The 23,117-nt window shown below is 39.9% G+C and overlaps 1 protein-coding gene across 9 annotated transcripts in view; it reads right to left on the reverse strand.

Moving 5' to 3' along the window:
* The window catches only part of SUGCT (succinyl-CoA:glutarate-CoA transferase), an 861,069-nt gene that overhangs the window by 190,242 nt on the left and 647,710 nt on the right, over positions 1–23,117 (reverse strand). For all 9 annotated transcript variants that reach the window (XR_009736133.1, XR_009736132.1, XM_061415379.1 and 6 more), the window contains one exon: positions 9,429–9,492. Coding sequence is in view for 5 of the 9 variants with exons in the window: in XM_061415379.1 (XP_061271363.1) it covers positions 9,429–9,492 (64 nt within the window). In the remaining 4 variants the exon portion in view is untranslated. Of the gene's footprint in view, positions 1–9,428; positions 9,493–23,117 lie in introns of those variants that run through there.

Genomic DNA, 23,117 nt, shown 5'->3' on the forward strand with positions numbered 1-23,117 from the left:
TTCAATAACTGGTTCAACTTTCTTTTTTGGCTCAACTTTAGGAGACAGTAGGAAATGGGAAAAAAGAGGACAGATTTCAGACATATTCAGACCTGGATTCCAATTGGTGCTGTAACACTTAGTAAATCTCAATTTTCTCATCCCATAAAATGGACATAATAATGTATGGCTCACAGAATTTTTCTAGAGCTTAAATAAATCATATGCATAAACAACTCATCTATATAGTACATATAGACAAGGCATACATTCCTCTGTTTCAAATTTGAATGGTCCACATGCAATGATGTTATTAAAATCTATTCACAAAAGGCATTTATATGCACCAATGTAAATTATATTTTTCTTTTAAACTAAAAGAATGCAAAGATCAATCCCATGAAAGTAAGAAAAGGCACTAAAAGGTGAAGTCAGTTACTTAAGGTCACATATTAACTTGAAGGCCCATCAACAAAGAGAAAGCAGTTCATTACAAGTTTATGGGATGTAAACTGTTGAGGATATTTTTTAAATCTATGTAGGGTTGTATTTCTCTTTCTGTGGCTAAAGCATCTTGGTGCTTTTATTTTACCATATACTCTTCTGAAATATCCCCAGATGTCTTGTACTTTTTCTTAATTTTTAAGTTAATTAAAACTAGGGTTTTTTTTTTTTTTTGCTTCATTGTTTGAAAAACATGATTTCTAGCAATAAGCTGGAATATAGAGTTCATACGAACAGTTTCAACAGACACAGGGTTCTGAGGAGGTCTAACAGGTCAGCCACTCAGAGCGTTATACAGCCACCGTGACTTACATGATGTTCTGATGAAGGACAAGTTGGAAAGCACTTCAAGGTCCCTCATGCCTCCTCCTCTAGGCAGTGCCCTAATCTCAGTCAAAGGATGAGCCCAGGGACACAGTGATGGCTTATGCCATGCCAGATAAAGATATGACTGCTGGGAGATAGGGTTCCATAAAAGTCAGTACACAGTTAACACAGAAGACAGCCTTCACTTCTGCTGAAAGGAGACAAGCAATGAACCTCACAGACCCAGTTCAATGCCAAATAAATCCATAAAGTTGGAAGGTGATGGCATAAGTGGGATATTGCAAATGACCCATTGGTTAGGTTTAATTATCTGAAGGGTTTATCTAAGGTGTTTTGTTTTTTTATTTTGATGTGGACCATTTTTAAAGTGTTTATTGAATTTGTTACAGTATTGCTTCTATGTTTTGTTTTTTTGGGCACAAGGCACGTGGGATCTTAGCTCTGGACCAGGAATTGAATTTGCATCCCCTCCATTGGGAGGCAAAAGTCTTAACCACCAGGACCTCCAGGCAAGTCCCCTGAAAGTTCTTATTTAACCCTTTCACTACCATTTCTTTGCCTCCACCAACACTTCTTATTAGTATTTACAGTACAGTGTATGCCTAGTCAAAATTCAACTATAATCTTTTTAAATCAAAAGGTGGTTTACTCTACTGATATTTTTTTTTTTTTATGTTTAAGTCTTCTTAACAGAATTAATCTTGACATCTTAAGGAAATGGATTTAAGGAGAACAATTTTCCCATGGCATTCAGCCCAACTGCCATCTTTTCATGGACCATAGAGTTTCTACCTGGCAATGCTGCAGGAGCACCAAGCCTTTCCTCTTTCAGAGAGGACTAAAGTCACCTTCTTCAGTCGGGAATAAACCTGGCAATGAGGTCAAGCAACTTCTCTACCCTGAAGCCCACTTGGAGGCAAAGTTAATGTCACTTCTTAATTATCCAAGTTAACTCCACAACATGGAAGTCCAAACTGAAAGATAATTTCAAGCCTTGTGCATTTAGTTATTACTTAGTGTCTGATTTTACTCCTCCAACCAATGTACACGCGTCACATGCATGTCCTGTGCTTAGTCATTCAGTCGTGCCTGACTCTTAGCGACTCCATGGACTGCAGCCCACAAGGGTCCTCTGTCCATGGGACTTCCCATGCAAGAATACTGGGGTGGGTAGCCATTCCCTTCTCCAGGGTATCTTCCCAATCCATGGACGGAAGCCAGGTCTCCTGCATTGCAGGTGGATTCTTTACCATCTCAGTCACCAGGGAAGCCCAATTCGCATGCCTCAATTCAGTTCGGTTGAGTTGCTCAGTCCTGGCTGACTCTTTGAGACTCATGACTAATTATATTTAATTAATTTATTCTTGAAAGATCTATCATAAATTCAGTATTTAAATTTGATCCAGAAAAAGACTTCTCTGAGTACCCAATGAAAGTTGAAAGTAGCAATTACCGCAAGGACTCAAGAATTGACCCCTGAAAATGTCTGTTCCAACTTTCAAGACAAAGATACCAAAACTTGCTGTACTATCAGTGAAACTTCCACTTTCCCTGTGGTTTTTGATTTATGCCTTTATTTTGCTTTGATTTCTAGATTTGTTTCAACATTCAGTGGTCGACTCAGATGATGTCAAATACACCTCTAACCTCAAGGATCATTCCATACAGTGACACTTGAGAAAACACCCCAATGTAGAAGTCCAATTAAGTAGGTATCTGGGAAAATTCTTTAGCCATATTTGGAAATATGAATTTCTAATAGTGAAAATAACTGTGCACCCCAGAACTTCATTGATAACTTAGGACTAATTTGTAACATGAATTTCTGGTCCTTTAGACAGATTCACTTATCTTAGTGTCGGGGTTGATGAGGATGGTTGGAGAGTAACAACTGAGATCTTGGCCACTTTCCCGGTTCTGAATAACAGGAACGTAAATTCCCTGAGCATGAAAGTCCAGCTCTCACGAAATATTTCTTCCTCACAGCATAGATAAGCATCGTTGATGGAGATCCCTAAGTTATATCAGCGACAGTAACTTGGCTCTTAGGGCTTCTCCAGTTCCTGATGGAAAGACATTCCTGGGGATGCTATTTCCTCCTCCTGTTTCCTCCCTGCTCTCGTAGGAAGGAAAGTCACTCTAGCTATTCATTTTTCACTGAATGGTAATAATGTCTAAGACCTTGCCTCACTGTATCAGGCCTTCCAGAGAAGGCTGCAGGCACTCAACGTCAAATCATCTGAGAATACACTGATTTATTTAGCTCTCAGGGCATTGCCATGGGTTAAGAGTTTAATCAAGTTAAAACTAATTGAGGGCTTTGGGAAGTACCATGGCTAGTCTATTTGAAAACCCACTTCCCTGCCAGCTTTCTCTCATTCTGTTAACACACTGTAGAACCTTCTTCTCATCTTTGTCCTCTTTTTTACAGCTTAGCCCTGGTCCCCGAAGGAGTATGTTCTTTCTAGAAGATAGATTATACACTATACACAATGTGAAAACTTTACATACTCTTCCTGTTGTCATCTAAAAGATTTTCCTACCTGGAAGAAATAACTTACCTCACCTTTCACTCTCAGATTGGTTTTACTTAGGATTCCTTATAAGGACCAACATATTTAAACTTTATGGAGGAATATAAGCTGAAACTTTTGTTCCTCTTTGTCTTTTTCCCTAGTAAGATTTGTGACAACTTTTCCCCACGGCTGTTATCCATTATAGTAATTTAACTAAACTTTGAGGATTTGTGATTTCTGAAACATCATCTAATTTTCTATGTAAAGGGAAGATAGAAAGCTAGAAGTAAGTTTTTAAAAAGCAAGCTGAAGCCTTGTATAGCACAGAAGAGGAAGATTTGTAACTGGCAAGATACTAGGTGGTCACTCCAATTAATATATGTACTTCAAACTGGAAACAAACTAAAGACGTAAAATAAATCTCTTTCAGGTAGCTGGCATAGGTAGCCAATCAGTTCGTAAAAAACGCATACTGCTTTAAATTGTCAAAAGTCATTTCAGTTATTTTTCATCTAATAGTTGTTTATCCTAATCATCATCCAGAAAACATCTGTTAAGTACTACCTTGGTATAAAGGGTGTTGGTTAGAGTTAAAACAGTGTCTTTGCCCTTCAGGAGCTTACAAAATAAAGATGTTTCAGATCATCACTTATAAAAAAAAAAGTCTTGCAAAACATTCAGAAATACAGTATATTAGATCATCAAATAAAGAAGTACATTCACATTCTAAAAAAGTAGCCATAAAATCCAAATGTCAATACTCCGATAATTTGGTTTGAGCTACATTAATTCATAACTCCAAGAGATGGTGAAGGACAGGGAAGCCTGGGGTTCTGCAGTCCATGGAGTCACAGAGAGTCGACACGACTTAGTGACTAAACAACAACAACATTAATTCATAGCAATGACTGTTCTTCTGGCACCCAACGCCCACGAGCTAAAAACTGTTGCAGTTTCCAAATATGAATATTAAAATACTATGAGGGAAAAAAAGTTAAGAAAATTTTATTTAAAAGAACTTGAAGCTGCTTTCTGAAAACAGATCAGGGGACCAGCAGACAAAGGTAAATCAATTTAAAATCATTTTGTAGGATAGAACACTGGTGCCTTCTCACAACCTTGACACACTCACCACTCAAATACTTCCCAGAAGTGCTATTAGAATCAAATAACGACCACGTACATTCACCAGGAGGTATCGGGAACAAGTTATGGTGAGAAACTTTAGAGTTACGCGTCAAATTGTATTTCAGTGACATCCTTTGAAGTTTGGAACTCAGCGCCAAGGCTGTTTTGGCACCTACACAGTACATGGAAGGACAGTGTGTTCCTTTTTGGCTAAAAGGCCAGTAGCCAGTGGTAATCACAAGATGAAAATGGAGAATGTGCTCAGTGGAAAGTGGCACTCCTTCCGTATGTGATAACTAATGTAAGATCTTCCCACTAAAGTCACAAATAAGATGATGTTTATATGATGGGCTTTTACTGAGGAAATGTGGTATGAAATTTAATGTCCTTTTTTTCATTTCACTAATTAACAAATGAAATTTTTTTCAATTTCAAAGCTTAAAATTCAGGATATTAGAAGTTTTACAAAAAATTTTGGTGGTCTAGTGGTTGAGACTCCTTGCTTCCACTGCATGGGGCACAGGTTCAATCTTTGGTCAGGGAACTAAGATCCCAGATACCACACAGTGTGGTCAAAAATTTTAAAAAAAGAAAAAGAAAAATTTCCATGAAGTTAGAACCATTTTAGAAATCACACCTAAAAGCAGTCAATGAGAGCATCTGCCAAAAATAGGTTTGAGATTCTTCCCAAGCTCTTCCTCCAGGTCTCTCCCACCCTGCCGCCGCCACCACCCCACCCCCACCCTGCCTCCACGCACGGCTCAGGTGGTTGAGATCTGAGACCTCAGCCTAGATCTCCTTTACATTTTGACTTGTCTCTAATGTGATCATTACCTCCTCTTGAGGTCTTATTGTCCTGGCCTCTGGCTACCTCTCCAGGGTCCCCTCTATTCCAGCCCTGTCTCAGTTCCTCCAGCACCTCGCTCAGCATCTCCACACCCCTCCCTCAGCCCACAGCAGTTTGGCCCAGCTGGCAACTGGTCATCAGTCAGATGTCTGTCTACATTCCACTCTCAGGGACAGCTTTCCTGACCTGCACTCTAGGCGAGGTCCCTCTCATCTGAGCTTTCAGATTATTCTGCTGTTGCCTCTGGTTCTCCGTGGAAATGCCTGTCTCATTTTTCTCAATTTATTATTAAAAAACAAAGAATCCCTGGCAAACTGTAGGTTCCATGAGTGACTGGGCCTGTCCTGGGTACAACCTTACTACCAGAATATCATAGAGTGTGTGGAACGTGGTAGGCTTAGTGACTTGAGCTATGTGTGTGAATGTGGGTGTGTTTAAGGTTTTATCACTCAACCAGGGTACCTTAGTTAATTGTGAGCAAATTAGTAACTTGTGCCCAATGTGATGACATGTCTGTCACTAAACTAATGGTGAGCTAAAACTAACGACACTCCACTCACTGGGGACTCACAGAACACTGGATGACTCACGTTGGGCAAAGAGAGACATGATGCATTTTCTCATCTCTACTCCAATTAATAATCAGTTTTTTTCTCTACTTTTATCTGTAAAATAGACTATAAAGGTCAAATGAGATAGTAGTTTAACAAACAATGTATGGAAAAAGAACACAAGTATTAGCAAAACTACAACTCACATTTACTGATAGTTCATGAGCATTAACTAGTTAGCAAGCTTTAACTCTGACATGCATATACACAAATTAAATTTCCTAATTGTTTACTAGAGATTGGAGGTAGTGGGAAATGATATGAAAAGATAGTATGTTACAATAGATATAAATTAATAAAGGAGACAGTTTGGACTATACTACTTGGTTTATTTTAATATGGATAAGGCTTACAAATATTGGAACAATGTATTCAGTGCCGACAATAATTATTTAAGCAGCAAAAAGAAATTTTGAAGAGGTAAATAATTTCCCATCCCTGTAAGTTCCCAACATTGGCGGACTAGTAGTTTTAAGGTTTTAATGAATTAGCATCTCCTATAGAGGACCTATAGGAGACCTATATTAGACCTATAGATTCTAATATGAGAATCTGAGGGAATGTTGTGGATTATACCTCTCTTTAAAAGGTGCCATAAATATTATTCTCCAAGAAACAAGTTTCTAGTAATGACTAAGACAGACAATCCTTCAAGCAAATAAGTGCAACGTATAGAAAATTCAGTACTGTTCACAAGAGGTTCACTAATAACAAAGGACATATAAATAAATAGTTTTAATTAAGATTGTCACTGTAAGTATAAAGATGCAGATATATATGTGAAACTGTAGAGCTACATTTAATGAATTAAAAAATGTGTCTCCACTGGCTAACTAGAAAACAGTGGAGCATAAAATCATTTTTAACTCTACTCACATTACCTGTTTTGGTAATGTGGCATTGAGGCATTATGGGAAAATCTGAGCTATTTCTATAGCATTCATGAGGTCTCCAATGAGGACATCCCTTACAAAGAAATGCAGAACTATCATTGATAAATAAAATCAATGAAAATAACAACCCATAGAAAAAAATTTAATTGTTTACTGATACATTCTCTTTGCATTTAATATCTCTTGTCCTATCTGAGTAGCCTCCCACTGAGACACACTGAATAGTAACTTTTTATCTGATGTCTGTGAGTGGAATTGCCTCTTCCCTTCATGGGGGTCCAGATGTGCTTCTCTCAAAAGACACTCAGATACTAATTCCAAAAATAGTCTAAACACATGCATTCCACCTCAAATCTGGGACCTCTTTTGTTGATAATTCTACAGAGAGAATATAAGGTTAGTCAATAAGATAGACATAGCAAAAAGATGCCTAGGTCCTATCAAAATTAAAGAAAAATAAAATTCTCCAAAAGGAGATTTAAAAGAGATTGCTGTACATCTGAGAATTTTATCAGCACATAATATATGCTCAATTATATAAATGAATAAGTAATTTTCTTAGCTTTTATCAACATGCTGTTTTTTTCACTACTTTTCTATAGCCCATAGCTTGTGTGTGATAGGTGGTGGTGGTGGAGTTGGCTATGAATATAGTGAATACAGTGGAAGTTATAATAATGTAGATGGTTAAGTTTAATAGTGTTATAGTGGGGTTATATGGTAGTACTGCTGTCATCCAGCCCATGTGAGCGATTGATGAGTAGGCTATAATTTTTCGAAGTTGTGTCTGATTTAGTCCTCGTGTTGGTGGTTTAGTTGCTAAGTCACGTCTGACTCTTGCGACCCCACAGACAGTAGCCTGCCAGGCTCCTCTGTCCATGGGATTTCCCAGGCAAGAATACTGTAGTGGGTTGCCATTTCCATCTCCAGAGAATCTTCTTTTTTTTTTTTTCTCTAATTTTATTTTATTTTTAAACTTTACATAATTGTATTAGTTTTGCCAAATATCAAAATGAATCCGCCACAGGTATACATGTGTTCCCCATCCCGAACCCTCCTCCCTCCTCCCTCCCCATACCATCCCTCTGGGCCGTCCCAGTGCACCAGCCCCAAGCATCCAGCATCATGCATCGAACCTGGACTGGCAACTCGTTTCCTACTTGATATTTTACATGTTTCATTGCCATTCTCCCAAATCTTCCCACCCTCTCCCTCTCCCCCAGAGTCCATAAGACTGTTCTATACATCAGTGTCTCTTTTGCTGTCTCGTACACCGGGTTATTGTTACTGACCCAGCAATCTAACCCACATCCCCTGTATTGCAGGCGTATTCTTTACCACTGAGCCACCAGGGAAGTCCCATACCCAATAGCATTTCCCTGTTAATATGTAATCCCAATCTCTGATATACTTATACCTACTCTCTATCTTACTTACCTCCCTTAATTCAATATAATGTTCTGTATACTCTTGAATATCAGAATTTCCTCCAATATGCTTTATTAATCATACTTCCCTCCTCTCATTCTTTTCGTTTGGCCAATGGCCATGTCTAATCTGTTCTGAGACATTTTTATCCAGCTGCTCCCAAATCTTATAATTAGATTATACCCCAAAACAACTTAATAATAGCAGTTATTCAACAAATGAGATCTGATACCTATAGAAGTAAACACTTAGGCCATTTGACTGAGGTGACTGAGGGATTTGAGAAATACTCAAATTTCAAGCAAGGCAAACAGGATATAGTTTCAGGAAAACAATAACCAAAGTTATATTCTAACTAATTTTGTCATTCTCTGTTAGAACTAAAGAAAAAATAAGGAATGATTTGTGCATAGTTTGGAAAGAAAGGGACTCAGTGGACAAGTACATGGAGGGGCTTTCCAGCAGTGGCCAGAACAGATACAGCAGATCTGAGGAATAGTAATTTCATGATTACTAGAGAAGTATGGTCTGTGGGGGCTGATGAGTTGATTGCAAGCTGTTGCTACAATTTGAATACTCTGAGAGTTAGGCCTGAGGCTTCCGGCTACTGGAAAAACACTCCCTGGACCTGAAAAACTTGTCCATTTACCTTAAGGCCAAAATGTCTTCAGTGAGTCTGTTGGGTATAAGTCAACTTCTACAAATTCAATATATTCTGGACTTACTGAAAGCATTTGGTTTTTTGATCTCAACAAAGCTAAGATCCATACACTAAACCATAGTATGGGAAAAAAAAAAAAAAATGCCCTGGCCTTGCTTGGACACCGCCTCTATGGTGACTGGCTTGCTTTCTCATTCTCATATGAGCCAAGTACAATTTGATAATATTTTCCACATCTATCGCCACTATTTGTCGGCAGTGATATAAGACACTTACGTGAGTCCATGATTCCACAGAATGGAGTTACGTAACACAAGCGCTTTTTGTCACCCAGACAGTCAGAGTGAAGACACAAGCCTATAGCCTTAGCAAACATGCTTGTGGGTATGATTCCAGGATTCCCCTTTTATCAAAAATAAAAAATCTGGATAATGTCTTTACAAGCTGTTTGGAGGCTTATAAGTTACATACAGATATCAGCACACGGAATAAATTTATGAAGAAAGGAGTTAAGAAAAATAAAGATTTTCAAACCTGGGACTGATATTTTCCCCACAGTTGGATGCTTCATCTCCATAATGAGGTCATTGTGTAACACCTAAAATGTAAAAAAAGAGAGAAAAATAACTTACAAAGTAAATTTATCTTCAATCTCAAGGGATGTGGAAAGATACCTATTCAATCCATTGAAAAAATGATTACAAAACAGAGATTTTTGAAATATTAATTTGAAAGTATTTGAGGTTAAAATGTTTTCGTTTTATATTAAACCAAGTGAAGCCAAAAAGAATTAGAAGACTCAAGGGCTAGCCAACTTCATTTTTATAGTCTTCTTAGTCTTAAAAATGTTATTTGCTCTTAAATACAGGGTGTGATTCCCCCCTTTCATCTATTTTTGATCCTCTATATATTAAAGCTCAGCCTATTCCTCCATGACCTCAAGCAGGATTGGACCAAGGTCAACTGCAGAAAGACAGAATATGAGAGGACCCAGGACCTGAAACAGAGGAGCCTACTGTAGTACATATGTGCTCCTAGAAATTTCTTCAGTGGAAGGTGTGGGCAGTCAGTCCAGTTTGAAAGGTGAACCAGAATATCCAGGAGGCCCAGGGACTACATAAAGTGGACAAATCAAAGCCACTGTGACAAGCCATGAGCAGAGCCAGCTGATAGGGAGCCCAGGTTAGAGTAGACCCTAGTCAGAGGCCTGAGCAGGAGACTGAAACCAAAGATGTTCTCAGTGGTCACAAGACCTTACTGATAAGACCAGGTTTTATAACTAGGACAAACTGAGAAAACTAGGGCAACTGAGAAAAAAAGCCAGAAACCCCATCCTGGAGGACTGATTCATTCTCATGCACTGGACCAAGATAGGTATTTGGTGTCTCATCAAGAAAGTGGGTCTTCCCAGATGGCACTAGTAGTAAAGCACCCATCTGTCAATGCAGGAGACATAAGAGAAGCAGGGTCAACCCCTGGGTAGGGAAAATCCCCTGGAGGAGGGCATGGCAATCAACTCCAGTATTCTTAACTAGAGAATCCCAAGGACAGAGCCTGGTGGACTACAGTTCATAGGGTTGCAAAGAGTCAGACATGACTGAAGCGACTTAGCACAGCACACATCCAGGAAACAAAGTAGACTTGACCTCAGGGTTAAGAGTCAAGGCAGTTACTAGGACAGGGGTGTTCTATCAGAGCCCAACCAGCAGAAAGGTGGCTTGATGCTGAATCATTTGGCTACTCCCCTTCATGGATCACAGCCTATTGTGGCAAAGGGACTTGCATAATTCAATGAAGCTATGAGCCATGCCCTGCAGGATCATCCAAGACAGACAGGTCAGATCATAGCGAAGAGTTCTGACAAAACATGGTCCACTGGAGGAGGAAATTGCAAGTATTCTTGCCACAAGAACCCTATGAACAGTATGAAAAGGCAGAAAGATATGACACCAGAAGATGACTCCCCTGGGTTGGAAGGTATCCAATATGCTACTGGGGAATAGCAAAAGGCAATTGCATATAGTTCCAGAAAGAATGAAGCAGCTGGACCAAAGTGGAAATAACACTCAGTTGTGGAAGTGTCTGTGGTGAAAGTAAGGTTCAGTGCTGTAAAGAGCAGTATTGCATAGGAACCTGGAATGTTAGGTCCACAAATCAAGGTAAATTGGACATAGTCAAGTAGGAGATGGCAAGATTGAACATCAGCAACTTAGGAATCAGTGAACTAAAATGGACATAAATGGGCTACTTTAATTCAGATGACAGTTATATCTACTACTGTGGTCAAGAATTACTTAGAAGAAATGGAGTAGCCCTCGTAGTCAACAAAAGTCTGAAATGCAGTACTCAGGCACAGTCTCAAAAATGACAGAATGATCTCAGTTTGTTTCCAAGGCAAACCATTCAGCATCACAGTAATCCAAGTTTATACCCCAACCACTGATGCCAAAGAAGCTGAAGTTGACTGGTTTCATGAAGGCCTACAACACCTTCTAGAACTAACAGCAAAATTAAAAAAAAAAAAAAAGATATCTTTTTCATCATAGGGGATTGGAATGCAGAAGAAGGAAGTCAAGAGATACCCTGAATAATATGCAAGTTTGGCTTTGGAGTACAAAATGAAGCAGGGCAAAGGCTCACAGTTTTAGCAAACACCCTTTCCCAACAATCCAAGAAATGACTCTACACATGGATATCACCAGATGGTCAAAACCAAAATCAGGTTGATTATGTCCTTTACAACCAAAGATGGAAAAGCTCTAAACAGTTAGCAAAAACAAGAGCTGGAGCTGACCATGACTCAGATCATCAGCTCCTTATTGGAAAATTCAGGTTTAAATTTAAGGAAATAGGGAAAACCACTAAGCCATTCAGGTATGACCTAGATCAAATCTATTATGATTATACAGTGAAGGAGACAAATAGATTCAAGGGATTAGATCTGCTAGACAGTGTCTGAAGAACTATGGACAGAAGTTCATAACATTGTACAAGAGGCAGTGACCAAAACCATCCCAAAGAAGAAAGAATGCAAGAAGACAAAGTGGTTTTCTGAAGAGTCTTCACAAATAGCTGAGGGATGAAGAAAGTGAAAGGTAAAGGAGAAAGGGCAAGATATACTCAAAGTAGAGTTCAAGGGAATAGCAAAGAGAGACAAAGCCTTCTTGAATGAAGAATGTGGAAAAAACAGAATGGAAAAGACTAGAGAGCTCTTCAAGAAAAGTGGAGCTATCAAGGGAACATTTCATGCAAGGATGGGCATGATAAAGGACAGGAATGGAAAGGACCTGGCAGAAGAGAAGAGATAAAGAAGAGGTGGCAAGAAAACACAAAAGAAATATACCAAAAAGTCTCAATGACCCAAATAACAACGATGGTGTGGTCAACTCAGAGCCATTCTGGAGGGTAAAGTAAACTGGGTCTTAGGAAGCATTACTACAAACAAAGCTAGTAAAGGTGACAGAATTCCAGTTGAGCTATTTCAAACCCTAAAAGATGCTATAAAAGCACTACATTCAATATGGCAGCAAATTTTGAAAAACATCAGTGGCTACAGGACTGGAAAAGGTCAGTTTTCCAATCTCAAAGAAGGGCAATGCCAAAGAACGTTCAGACTACCAGGTAATTAAATTCATTTCGCATTCTAGCAAGATTCTGCTCAAAATCCTTCAAGCTTGGCTTCAGCAGTACTTGAACCAAAAATTCCAGATGTGCAAGTTGAGTTTAGAAAGGCAGAGGAACCAGAAATCAAATTGCCAATATTCACTGGATCATGGAGAAAGCAAGGGAATTCCAGAAAAACATCTAATTCTGCTTCATTGACTACGATCTTCCAGATGTTCAAGCTGGTTTTAGAAAAGGCAGAGGAACCAGAGATCAAATTGCCAACATCTGCTGGATTATCAAAAAAGCAAGAGAGTTCCAGAAAAACATCTATTTCTGTTTTATTGACTATGCCAAAGCATTTGACTGTGTGGATCACAATCAACTGTGGAAAATTCTGAAAGAGATGGGAATACCAGACCACCTGACCTGCCTCTTGAGAAACCTATATGCAGGTCAGGAAGCAACAGTTAGAACTGGATATGGAACAACAGACTAGTACCAAATAGGAAAAGGAGTACGTCAAGGCTGTATATTGTCACCCTGCTTATTTAACTTCTATGCAGAGTACATCATGAGAAATGCTGGGCTGGAAGAAGCACCAGCTGAAATCAAGATTGCCGGGAGAAATATCAATAACCTCAGATATGCAGATGAAATCACCCTTATGGCAGAAAGTGAAGAGGAACTAAAGACCCTCTTGATGAAAGTGAAAGTGGAGAGTGAAAACGTTGGCTTAAAGCTCAACATTCAGAAAACGAGGATCATGGCATCTGGTCCCATCACTTCATGGGAAATAGATGGGGAAACAGTGGAAACAGTGTCAGACTTTATCTTTTTGCGTTCCAAAATCACTACAGATGGTGACTGCAGCCATGAAATTAAAAGACGCTTACTCCTTGGAAGGAAAGTTATGACCAACCTAGATAGCATATTCAAAAGCAGAGACATTACTTTGCCAACAAAGGTCCGTCTAGTCAAGGCTATGGTTTTTCCAGTGGTCATGTATGGATGTAAGAGTTGGACTGTGAAGAAGGCTGAGCACTGAAGAATTGATGCTTTTGAACTGTGGTGTTGGAGAAGACTCTTGAGAGTCCCTTGGACTGCAAGGAGATCCAACCAGTCCATTCTAAAGGAGATCTGCCCTGGGTGTTCTTTGGAAGGAATGATGCTAAAGCTGAAACTCCAATACTTGGCCACCTCATGCGAAGAATTGACTCATTGGAAAAGACTCTGATGCTGGGAGGGATCGGGGGCAGGAGGAAAAGGGGATGACAGAGGATGAGATGGCTAGATGGCATCACTGACTCTATGGACATGAGTTTGAGTGAACTCCGGGAGATGGTGATGGACAGGGAGGCCTGGCGGGCTGCGATTCATGGGGTTGCAAAGAGTCGGACATGACTGAGCAACTGAACTGAACTGAAAGCCTTTGACTCTGTGGATCACAACAAATGTGGAAAATTCTTAAAGAGACAGAATGCCAGACTACCTCACCCGTCTCCTGAGAAACCTGTATGCAGGTCAAGAAGCAACAGTTAGAACTTTACATGGAACAATGGACTGTTTCAAAAGTGGGAAAGGAGGAAGAGAAGTCTGTATATTGCCACCCTGCTTACTTAACTTACAGGCAGAGTACAGCATGTGAAACACTGGGCTGGATGAATCACAAACTGGAATCAAGATTGCCAGGAGAAATATCAACAACCTCAGATATGCAGATGATATTACTCTAATGGCAGAAAGTGAAGAGGAACTAAAGAGAATCTCAATCAGTGTGAAAAAGAAGAGTGAAAAAACTGGGTTTAAACTTAAAATTAGAAAAACCTAATGTCAAGGCATCCACTCACATCATTTCATGGCAATTAGAAGGGGGAAAAGTGGAAGCAGTGACAAATTTTATTTTCTTGGGCTCCAAAATTACTGTAGATGGTGACTGCAGGCATGAATTTAACTGACACTTGCTCCTTGGCAGAAAAGCTATGACAAACCTATACAGTGTATTAAAATTCAGAGACATTACTTTGATGACAAAGGACCATACAGTCAAAGCTATCATTTTTCCAGTACATATATAGATGTGAGAGTTGGACCATAAAGAAGACTGAGTGCTGAAGCATTGATGCTTTCAATTGTGGTGCTAAAGAAGACTTTTGAGAGTCCCTTGGATAGCATGGAGATCAAACCAGTCAATCCTAAAGGAAATGAACTCTGAATATTCATTGGAAGGACTGATGCTGAAGCTAAATCTCCAATACTTTGGCCACCTGATGTGAAGAGCCAACTCACTTGAAAAGGCCCTGATGCTGGGAAAGATTGAAGTCAGGAGGAGAAGGGAACAACAGAAGATGAGATGGTTAGATAGCCAATGAGATGGTTAGATAACCAATTCAATGGACATGAATTTGAGTGAGCTCTGGGAGACAGTGGAGTACAGAGGAGCCTGTCATGCTGCAGTCCATGGAATTGCAAAGAGTCAGACACAACTTAGTGACTGAACAAAAACAATCACACTTGGCTACTAAAACAGAGCTACTTAAATCCTTGGCACAGAGAGGCTGTCATTTTTCCCCCTGAGTGGGCAGGAAAACAAAAGCTGCCAGAGATCAAGTGCCCTCCAGTTGTGGGTGGAAGATGTGATGAGGGCATGGAACTAGATTCTAGAACACAAAAGTTGAATTACATAATTAATTAACTTTTGTTGAGGAAACATATTGTGTCATACACAAGTGAAAATGCTATGAAGTTGTTTTTGTAAGTTAGGTCTTTACCAGTTGGCGGCAACCTGTGTATACTGCATCAAAGAACCCCCAAATTCAGTTTATTACTGCTATCACTGCATCTTATTGAGACACATATGGGTGAATTACATACGGAGTGCTGTCTTCACCGGCACTATCTACCAGGAGCAGAGCTTCTCTTGTGCTATTCTGTACATGGATCTTAAGGGCAGATGCTTTGAACTGTGGTGCTGGAGAAGACTCTCGAGAGCCCCTTGGACTGCAAGGAGATCAAACTAGTCAATCCTAAAAGAAATCAATCATGACTATTCATTATAAGGACTGATGCTGAAACTCCAATACTTTGGCCACCTGATGCAAAGAGCCAACTCATTAGAAAAGACCCTGATGCTGGGGAAGATTGAGGTCAGGGAGGAGAAAGGGACGACAGAGGACAAGATGGTTGGATGGCATCACTGACTCAATGGACATTGAGTCTGAGCAAGCTCCAGGAGATGGTGAAGGATAGGGAAGCCTGGCATGCTGCAGTCCCTGGGATCGCAGAGTCAGACACGACTCGGCAACTGAATGACAACAACAGAAAGGGCAGAAGTATTGCAGTGGCCCAGTGAACTTATGGACCACAATTTCACACTAATATCCTAAAGAGTAGTAGTTGTAATAGTTCTACAGCATTTTGAGCTTCAGGTTAAAGCAAGATTTGCATATCCCTATCTTTATTATGGACTATCTTTCCACAGAGCAAAAAAGCATGAAATAAATAAACTAATAAAAATGTTTTCTGGGACTCCCCTGGTGGTCCAGTGGTTAAGAATCCACCTTCCAATGCAGGAGACTCAGGTTCAATCCCTGGTTGGGGAACTAAGATCCCACATACTTAGAGGCAACCAAGCCTGAGTGCCACAACTAGAGAAGCCCACTCACTGCAATAAGCCCTTGCGCTACACACTTCAACTAGAGAAGCTGCGCGCTGCAACTGGAGAGAAGCCCCCACGCCCTGGGACTAGAGAAAGCCCTGTAATGCAACAAAGCCCCAACAAAGCCAAAAAAGAGTTTTCTCACTTGGAAAACTCAGGGAGAGAGGACAAATTTCCTTAGTTTTATCCGTTTTCAGTGAGCTTACTGGTTGCATTATGGAATAAGCTATCAAGAAGACAACCTCCTGGGTGACTTTTTAAGGTGAGAACTATAACCCTTCTGTGGCTAAATATTCTGGCTTCCAGTGTTTTCTTTGGGAATGGTTGCCACTTTGGTAATGATGCTTTTTAAATGACCATGTCAAACCTCCTCATTAAGGGTGAAGCCAATGCCAGAAGGAGATCCTTTCTAGGAATGCCTTGCCTTTCTTTTGGCATCACCAGCTTTGCAGCCGAGAGCTGGCCAGAGAAAATTCTTGCCAGTGTTAGAACTGTGCTATAATTTCATTCTGGTGAGGCTCATTCTCAGCACCCGCCCAGCACAGCCTCCTCCTTTGTGGGGGTGGGGGCTAAATGCCAACTCGAGGTGCTAAATCTCAGTTCTACTGAGGACAGGAACAAAAATACCACGCTAAGTTTCACTTGAAACAATTATCTGCACACTGAATCATTCTTCTCTTCTCGTATCTCTGTTGCCCTCCTGACTACCTCTTTGTAATAATACTGCAGTGCTACTCACAAAAGACAAAAGTGAGTGTTCTTAGCTAAATATAACTTAACTGATAGTGTTAAAATTAATTAACGCTGAATTTTAATCATGTAGCAAACGTGAAGTATCAAACGTGAAAGGGTAGCTGGTAAAGGTCAAGGGACAGATGTCAAAGTTTTGCAAAGCAGAAGCTAGCAGCTGACTGAAGTTTTGCATGAAAGCAGCTTAAGGAGTCTACTCCTTTTAGTTCTTCCCCCACTGATGCCTATATGTGACATTCCCAATATGAAAATTTCTTATCGAACTGGATCAATTCCTTTGCATTGAAAATTGTTCGATTTAAAGCAGAAATACAAATTCTTCTTATGTTTGCAAAGCAAGGTAATTCCATTTCTAATTTGCTGGAGTGTTTGTACAATTATGAGGTAAATGGGCTACTCCAAGCCCCCATTTTCAGAAAGAATTGACTTATTCCCCTGCTTGGTGGCCACCTACCTATAAAATGTGAAATCAGAGGTCCAGCAAATTCCATCGACTTGCTTTGTGAATCAGGTCAGGTAATCTCAGAACAACTGAGACTGTGGCAGTGCCATCCCTAGAAACTCTGCCTGCTGACTCTGAATGTTAGGAAACTCTCCAGCCTTGTTTGTGAGGCGAGTCCTGCTCTGTTCAATAACATATTTGAGAACCTCAGGATCCAGGCAGCCTGTCTGGATTTTAACAGAACTCTCTGCTGCTGCACTTTAGACTTAGGTCCCAGTAAAGTTCACCAGAAATGCAAGAACTGCCACTTGCTACCATTTGTATAACATTTCTTTTGTAATCCTTACTAAATATCTCCTTTTCCTTCTCTCATCCAAAGGCAGCACCCTGATCTCTATTATCTTAACCAAGAAATTCAAATGTAAAGTGTTTTCTTTTCTGACCACTAACAACGTAATGGGAGCCTCAGCCTTAGGGAACTTCAACTGCCATTTTCCTTGAAGGAAATTTCATGCCTGGAACCTCAGTCTGGCCACTCAGGATATTCTTTGTTGCATAATGAGTTATTTTAAACTAAGGTGAAGGACCTTCCCGAGAATTCTGATGTGTACTTTGTCCTTCCTTTAACTTATTTTATCTTCCTTCAATCCTTCATGGTTTGGTAGCTCTTCAAAATTGAATTTCTTCTTTGAAATTTCAAAAGCCTCTTCTTGATAAGAATAGAATTGTAGACAGTGCACCAATCTCTCTCGCAAAGTATCAGGCCTATTTAAAATAAGGTCTCTCATTCTTCCTCAAGAGTTTTACAGATTGACAGCCTAATGATAGAGTCAAATGGTAATGTATTAATGATGGGGGGAAAGAGTAAAATGTATACCTTAAAGCCATGTGGGAAATAAAAGTTTAAGTAATAAAGTCTTTTAATAAAGTCCTATAGTAGGAAGGGCAGAAAAAAGTCTATAATATAGTACTAGCAAGGAAAAAATAGGGGGAAAAAAACCATAACACAAAAATCAATATCCACTATATAAGCAGTGTGGAGAAGGGAATGGCAACTCACTCTGGTATTCTTGCCTAGAGAATGCCATGAAAAGAGGAGCCTAGAAGGCTACAGTCCATGGAATCACAACAGCCGGACACAAATGAGTGACCCTGACACACACACATATAAGCAGTGAAAATCTCTAGGAAAAGCAAGGGATCTGAGTCAAGAGTAGAATTAGCAAGCCATATACAAATAAAAAGAGAGAGATAGAGTATTGTTATTAACTGATGAACACAAAGTTCAGTTCAGTTGCTCAGTCGTGTCTGACTCTTTGCAACCCCATGGACTGCAGTATGGCAGGCCTCCCTGTCCATCACCAACTCCCGGAGTTTACCCAAACTTATGTCCATTGAGTTGGTGATGCCATCCAACCATCTCATCCTCTATCATCCCCTTCTTTTCCCACCTTCAGTCTTTCCCAGCATCAGGGTCTTTTCAAATGAGTCCATTCTTCACATCAGGTGGCCAAAGTATTGGAGTTTCAGCTTCAGCATTAGTCCTTCCAATGAATATTCAAGACTGATTTCCTTTAGGATGGAGTGGTTGGATCTCTTTGCAGTTCAAGGGACTCTCAAGAGTCTTCTTCAACACCACAGTTCAAAAGCATCAAAGGATGGACACAAAGGATATGTGTAAAAGACCTTATCAAAAATCAATGTAATACCATCAATGACATTAACAAAGATGCCCAAAAGAGAAACAATCTATCCATTCATGAAAGAGCTGAGAGTAAAAGGATTAATGAACTGGCATTCAAAGTGCCTATATTTAGAAGGTAGGCAAAAAGAGACCTGAGCCAATTTTTTACAACACAGTTTCCATTCCATAATGAAGGAGTAATATCCAATGAGCAAAAGTAAGTAACTGTGTATATCTTGGAAGGAAAGGAAAAGATGTAGGTCAAGGAGGTCAGTGAAAGTCACAGAACAAAGATGATATTGAAATAAAGCATAAGGTTAATTACAACGATACATATAACAACAGCAGCTTTTGCTCAACAAAACTCAAGGGTCAGACATTGTGTCAGGAACTAAAGAGTTACCTCCATTTAATCCTCCTAGTGAGAGGATTAATTAACTAGATAAGAATTGCTATTGCCTGCATTTCTACTAATACCATGATGAAAGCCTAAAGTGGTTAAACAAAATACTCCCAAGATTTTATAAATTAATAAGTATCTGACTTTAGATTATAATGTCGGTATGTCTGACCCTAAACTGACTCCATCAGTTGGAGACTTACTAAAAGAAAAAGTAGAAAAGCATCATTTGATTTATCATTAAAATAACTAGCTGATGTGGTCAATTCTGTGAAATAAATTAGTCAATTTATTGGGTGAGGGGGAATCATTCAAATGGATTGCCTGACACCATGCAGCCCAATTAATGAATACACTGAATTGCTCCCTTCTAGGTATCCAAGGATATTCTGGCTCCCATAGAGACAAAGGTTGTGGAAAGAGGAAGCATTGTGGTCTGGGCCTGGCTGAGATTTTGAGGGAGATCACTAACCAAACTGATGACACAAACCACAGCCTTGTCTAGCTCAATGAAACTATGAGCCATACCGTGTAGGGCCCCCCAAGACAGACGGGTCATGGCAGAGAGTTCTGACAAAATGTGGTCCACTGGAGAAGCAAATGGCGAACCACTTCAGTATTCTTGCCTTGAGAACCCCATGAACAGTGTGAAAAGGCAAAAAGGTACGACACGGAAAGATGAACTTCCTCCCCAGGTTGGTAGGTGCTCAATATGCTACTGGAGAAGACTGGAGAAATAACTCCATAAAGAATGAAGAGATGGAATCAAAGCAAAAACACACCCCATTGTGGATGTGACAGGTGACAGAAGTAAACTCTGATGCTGTGAGAGCAATATTGCATAGGAACCAGGAATGTTAGGTCCATGAATCAAGGCAAATTGGAAGTGATCAAACAGGAGATGCCAAGAGTGAATGAACATCAACATTTTAGGAATCAGTGAACTAAAATGGACTGGAATGGGTGAATTTAACTCAGATGACCATTATATCTACTACTGCAGGCAAGAATCCCTTAGAAGAAATAGAGTAGCCATAATAGTCAACAAAAGACTCTGAAATGCAGTATTTGGATGCAATCTCAAAAGTGACAGAATTATCTCTGTTCATTTCCAAGACAAACCATTCAATATCACAGTAATCTAAGTCTATGCCCTGACCAGTAATGCTGAAGAAGCTGAAGTTGAATGGTTCTATGAAGACCTACAAGACCTTCTAGAACTAACACCTCAAAAGATGTCCTTTTCATTATAGGGGACAGGAATGCAAAAGTAGGAAGTCAAGAGCTATCTGGAGTAACGGGCAAATTTGGCCTTGGAGTACAAAACAAAGCTGGTCAAAGGTTAGCAGAGTTTTGCCAAGAGAATGCACTGGTCATAGCAAACACCCTCTTCCAAAAACATAAGAGAAGACTCTACATATGGACATCACCAGATGGTCAATACTGAAATCGGATGGATTATATTCTTTGCAGCCAAAGATGGAGAAGTTCTATACAGTCAGCAAAAACAAGACCAGGAGCTGACTGTGGCTCAGATCATGAACTCCTTATTTCCAAATTCAGACTTAAATTGAAGAAAGTAGGGAAGACCCCTAGACTATTCAGGTATGACCAATATCAAATCCCTTACAATTATACAGTGAAAGTGACAAATAGATACAAGGGATTACATATGACAGACAGAGTGCCTGAAGAACTATGGATGGAGGTTCGAGACATTGTACAGAAGGCAGTGATCAAGACCATCTGCAAGAAAAAGAAATGCAAAAAGACAAAATGGTTGTCTGAGTAGGCCTTAAAAATAGCTGAGAAAAGAAGATAAGCTAAAGGCAAAGGAGAAAAGGAAAGATATACCCATTTCAATGCAGAGTTCCAAAGAATAGCAAGGGGAGACGAGAAAGCCTTCCTCAGCTATCTGTGCAAATAAACAGAGGAAAACAATAGAATGGGAAAAACTAGAGATCTCTTCAAGAAAATCAGAGATACCAAGAGAACATTTCATGCAAAGATGGGCTCGATAAAGGACAGAAATGGTATGGAGCTAACAGAAGCAGAAGATATTAAGAAGAGGTGTCAAGAATACACAGAAGAACTATACAAAAAAGATTTTCATGACCCAGGTAACCACGATGGTGTGATCACTCACCTAGAGCCAGACATCCTGGAATGCGAAGTCAAGTGCGCCTTAAAAAGTATCACTATGAACAAAGCTAGTGGAGGTGATGGAATTGCAGTTGACTATTTCAAATCCTAAAAGAATGCTGTGAAAGTGATGCACTCAATATGCCAGCAAATTTGGAAAACTCAGTAGTGGCCACAGGACTGGAAAAGGTCAGTTTTCATTCCAATCCCAAAGAAAGACAATGCCAAAGAATGTTCAAACTACCACAAATTACACTCATCTCACACGCTAGCAATGTAATTCTCAAAATTCTCCAAGCCAGGCTTCAACAGTATGTGAACCTTGAACTTCCAGATGTTGGAGCTGGATTTAGAAAAAGCAGAGGAACCAGAGATTAAATTGCCAAAATTCACCAGACCATCAAAAAAGCCAGAGAGTTTCAGAAAAACATCTACTTCTGCTTTATTGACTACACCAAAGCCTTTGACTGTGTGGATCACAACAAACTGTGGAAAATTCTGAAAGAGATGTGAATACCAGACCACCTGACCTGCCTCCTAAGAAATCTGTATGCAGGTCGAGAAGCAACAGTTAGAACTGGACATGGAACAACAGACTGGTTCCAAATAGGAAAAGGAGTATGCCAAGGCTGCATATTGTAACCCTGTTTATTTAACTTATATGCAGAGTACATCATGTGAAATGCCGGGCTAGATGAAGCACAAGCTGGAATCAAGATTGCTGGGAAAAATATCAATAACCTCAGATGTTCAGATGACACCATCCTTATGGCAGAAAGCGAAGAAGAACTAAAGAGCCTCTTGATGAAAGTGAAAGAGGAGAGTGAAAAAGTTGGCTTAAAAGTAAACATTCAGAAAACTAAGATCATGGCATCCGGTTCCATCACTTCTTTCAAATAGATGGGGAAACAAAGGAACAGTCAGAGATTTTTGATTTTTTTTTTTTTTTTGGAGGGGGAGCTCCAAAATCACTGCAGATGGTAACTGCAGCCATGACATTAAAAGGGTCTTGCTCCTTGGAAGAAAAGCTATGACCAACCTATACAGTATATTAAAAAGCAGAGACATTACTTTACCCACAAAGCTAGAGCTGAAGAATTGATGCTTTTGAACTGTGGTGTTGGAAAAGACTCTTGAGAGTCCCTTGGACTGCAAGGAGATCCAACCTGTCATTCCTAAAGGAAATCAGTTCTGAATATTCATTAGAAGGACTGATGCTGAAGCTGAAACTTCAATATTTTTCCACCTGATGCAAAGAACCAACTGATTGGAAAGATCCTGATGCTGAGAAAGATTGAAGGTAGGAGGAGAAAGGGATGACAGAGGATGAGATGGTTAGATGGCATCACCACCTCGAAGGACATGAGTTTGAGTAGGCTTCAGGAGTTGGTGATGGACAGGAAGCCTGTTGTGTTAAAGTCCATGGGGTCACAAAGAGTCAGACACGATTGAGCGACTGAACTGAACTGATCTAGAGGGTGATCTTGGGCAAGGCACTTAAGTACTCTGAAGCTCAGAACCCTCAGTAGTCAAAACAGGACAAC

Source organism: Bos javanicus, chromosome 4 (assembly GCF_032452875.1).
Source record: "Bos javanicus breed banteng chromosome 4, ARS-OSU_banteng_1.0, whole genome shotgun sequence".
NCBI lineage: Eukaryota > Metazoa > Chordata > Mammalia > Artiodactyla > Bovidae > Bos > Bos javanicus.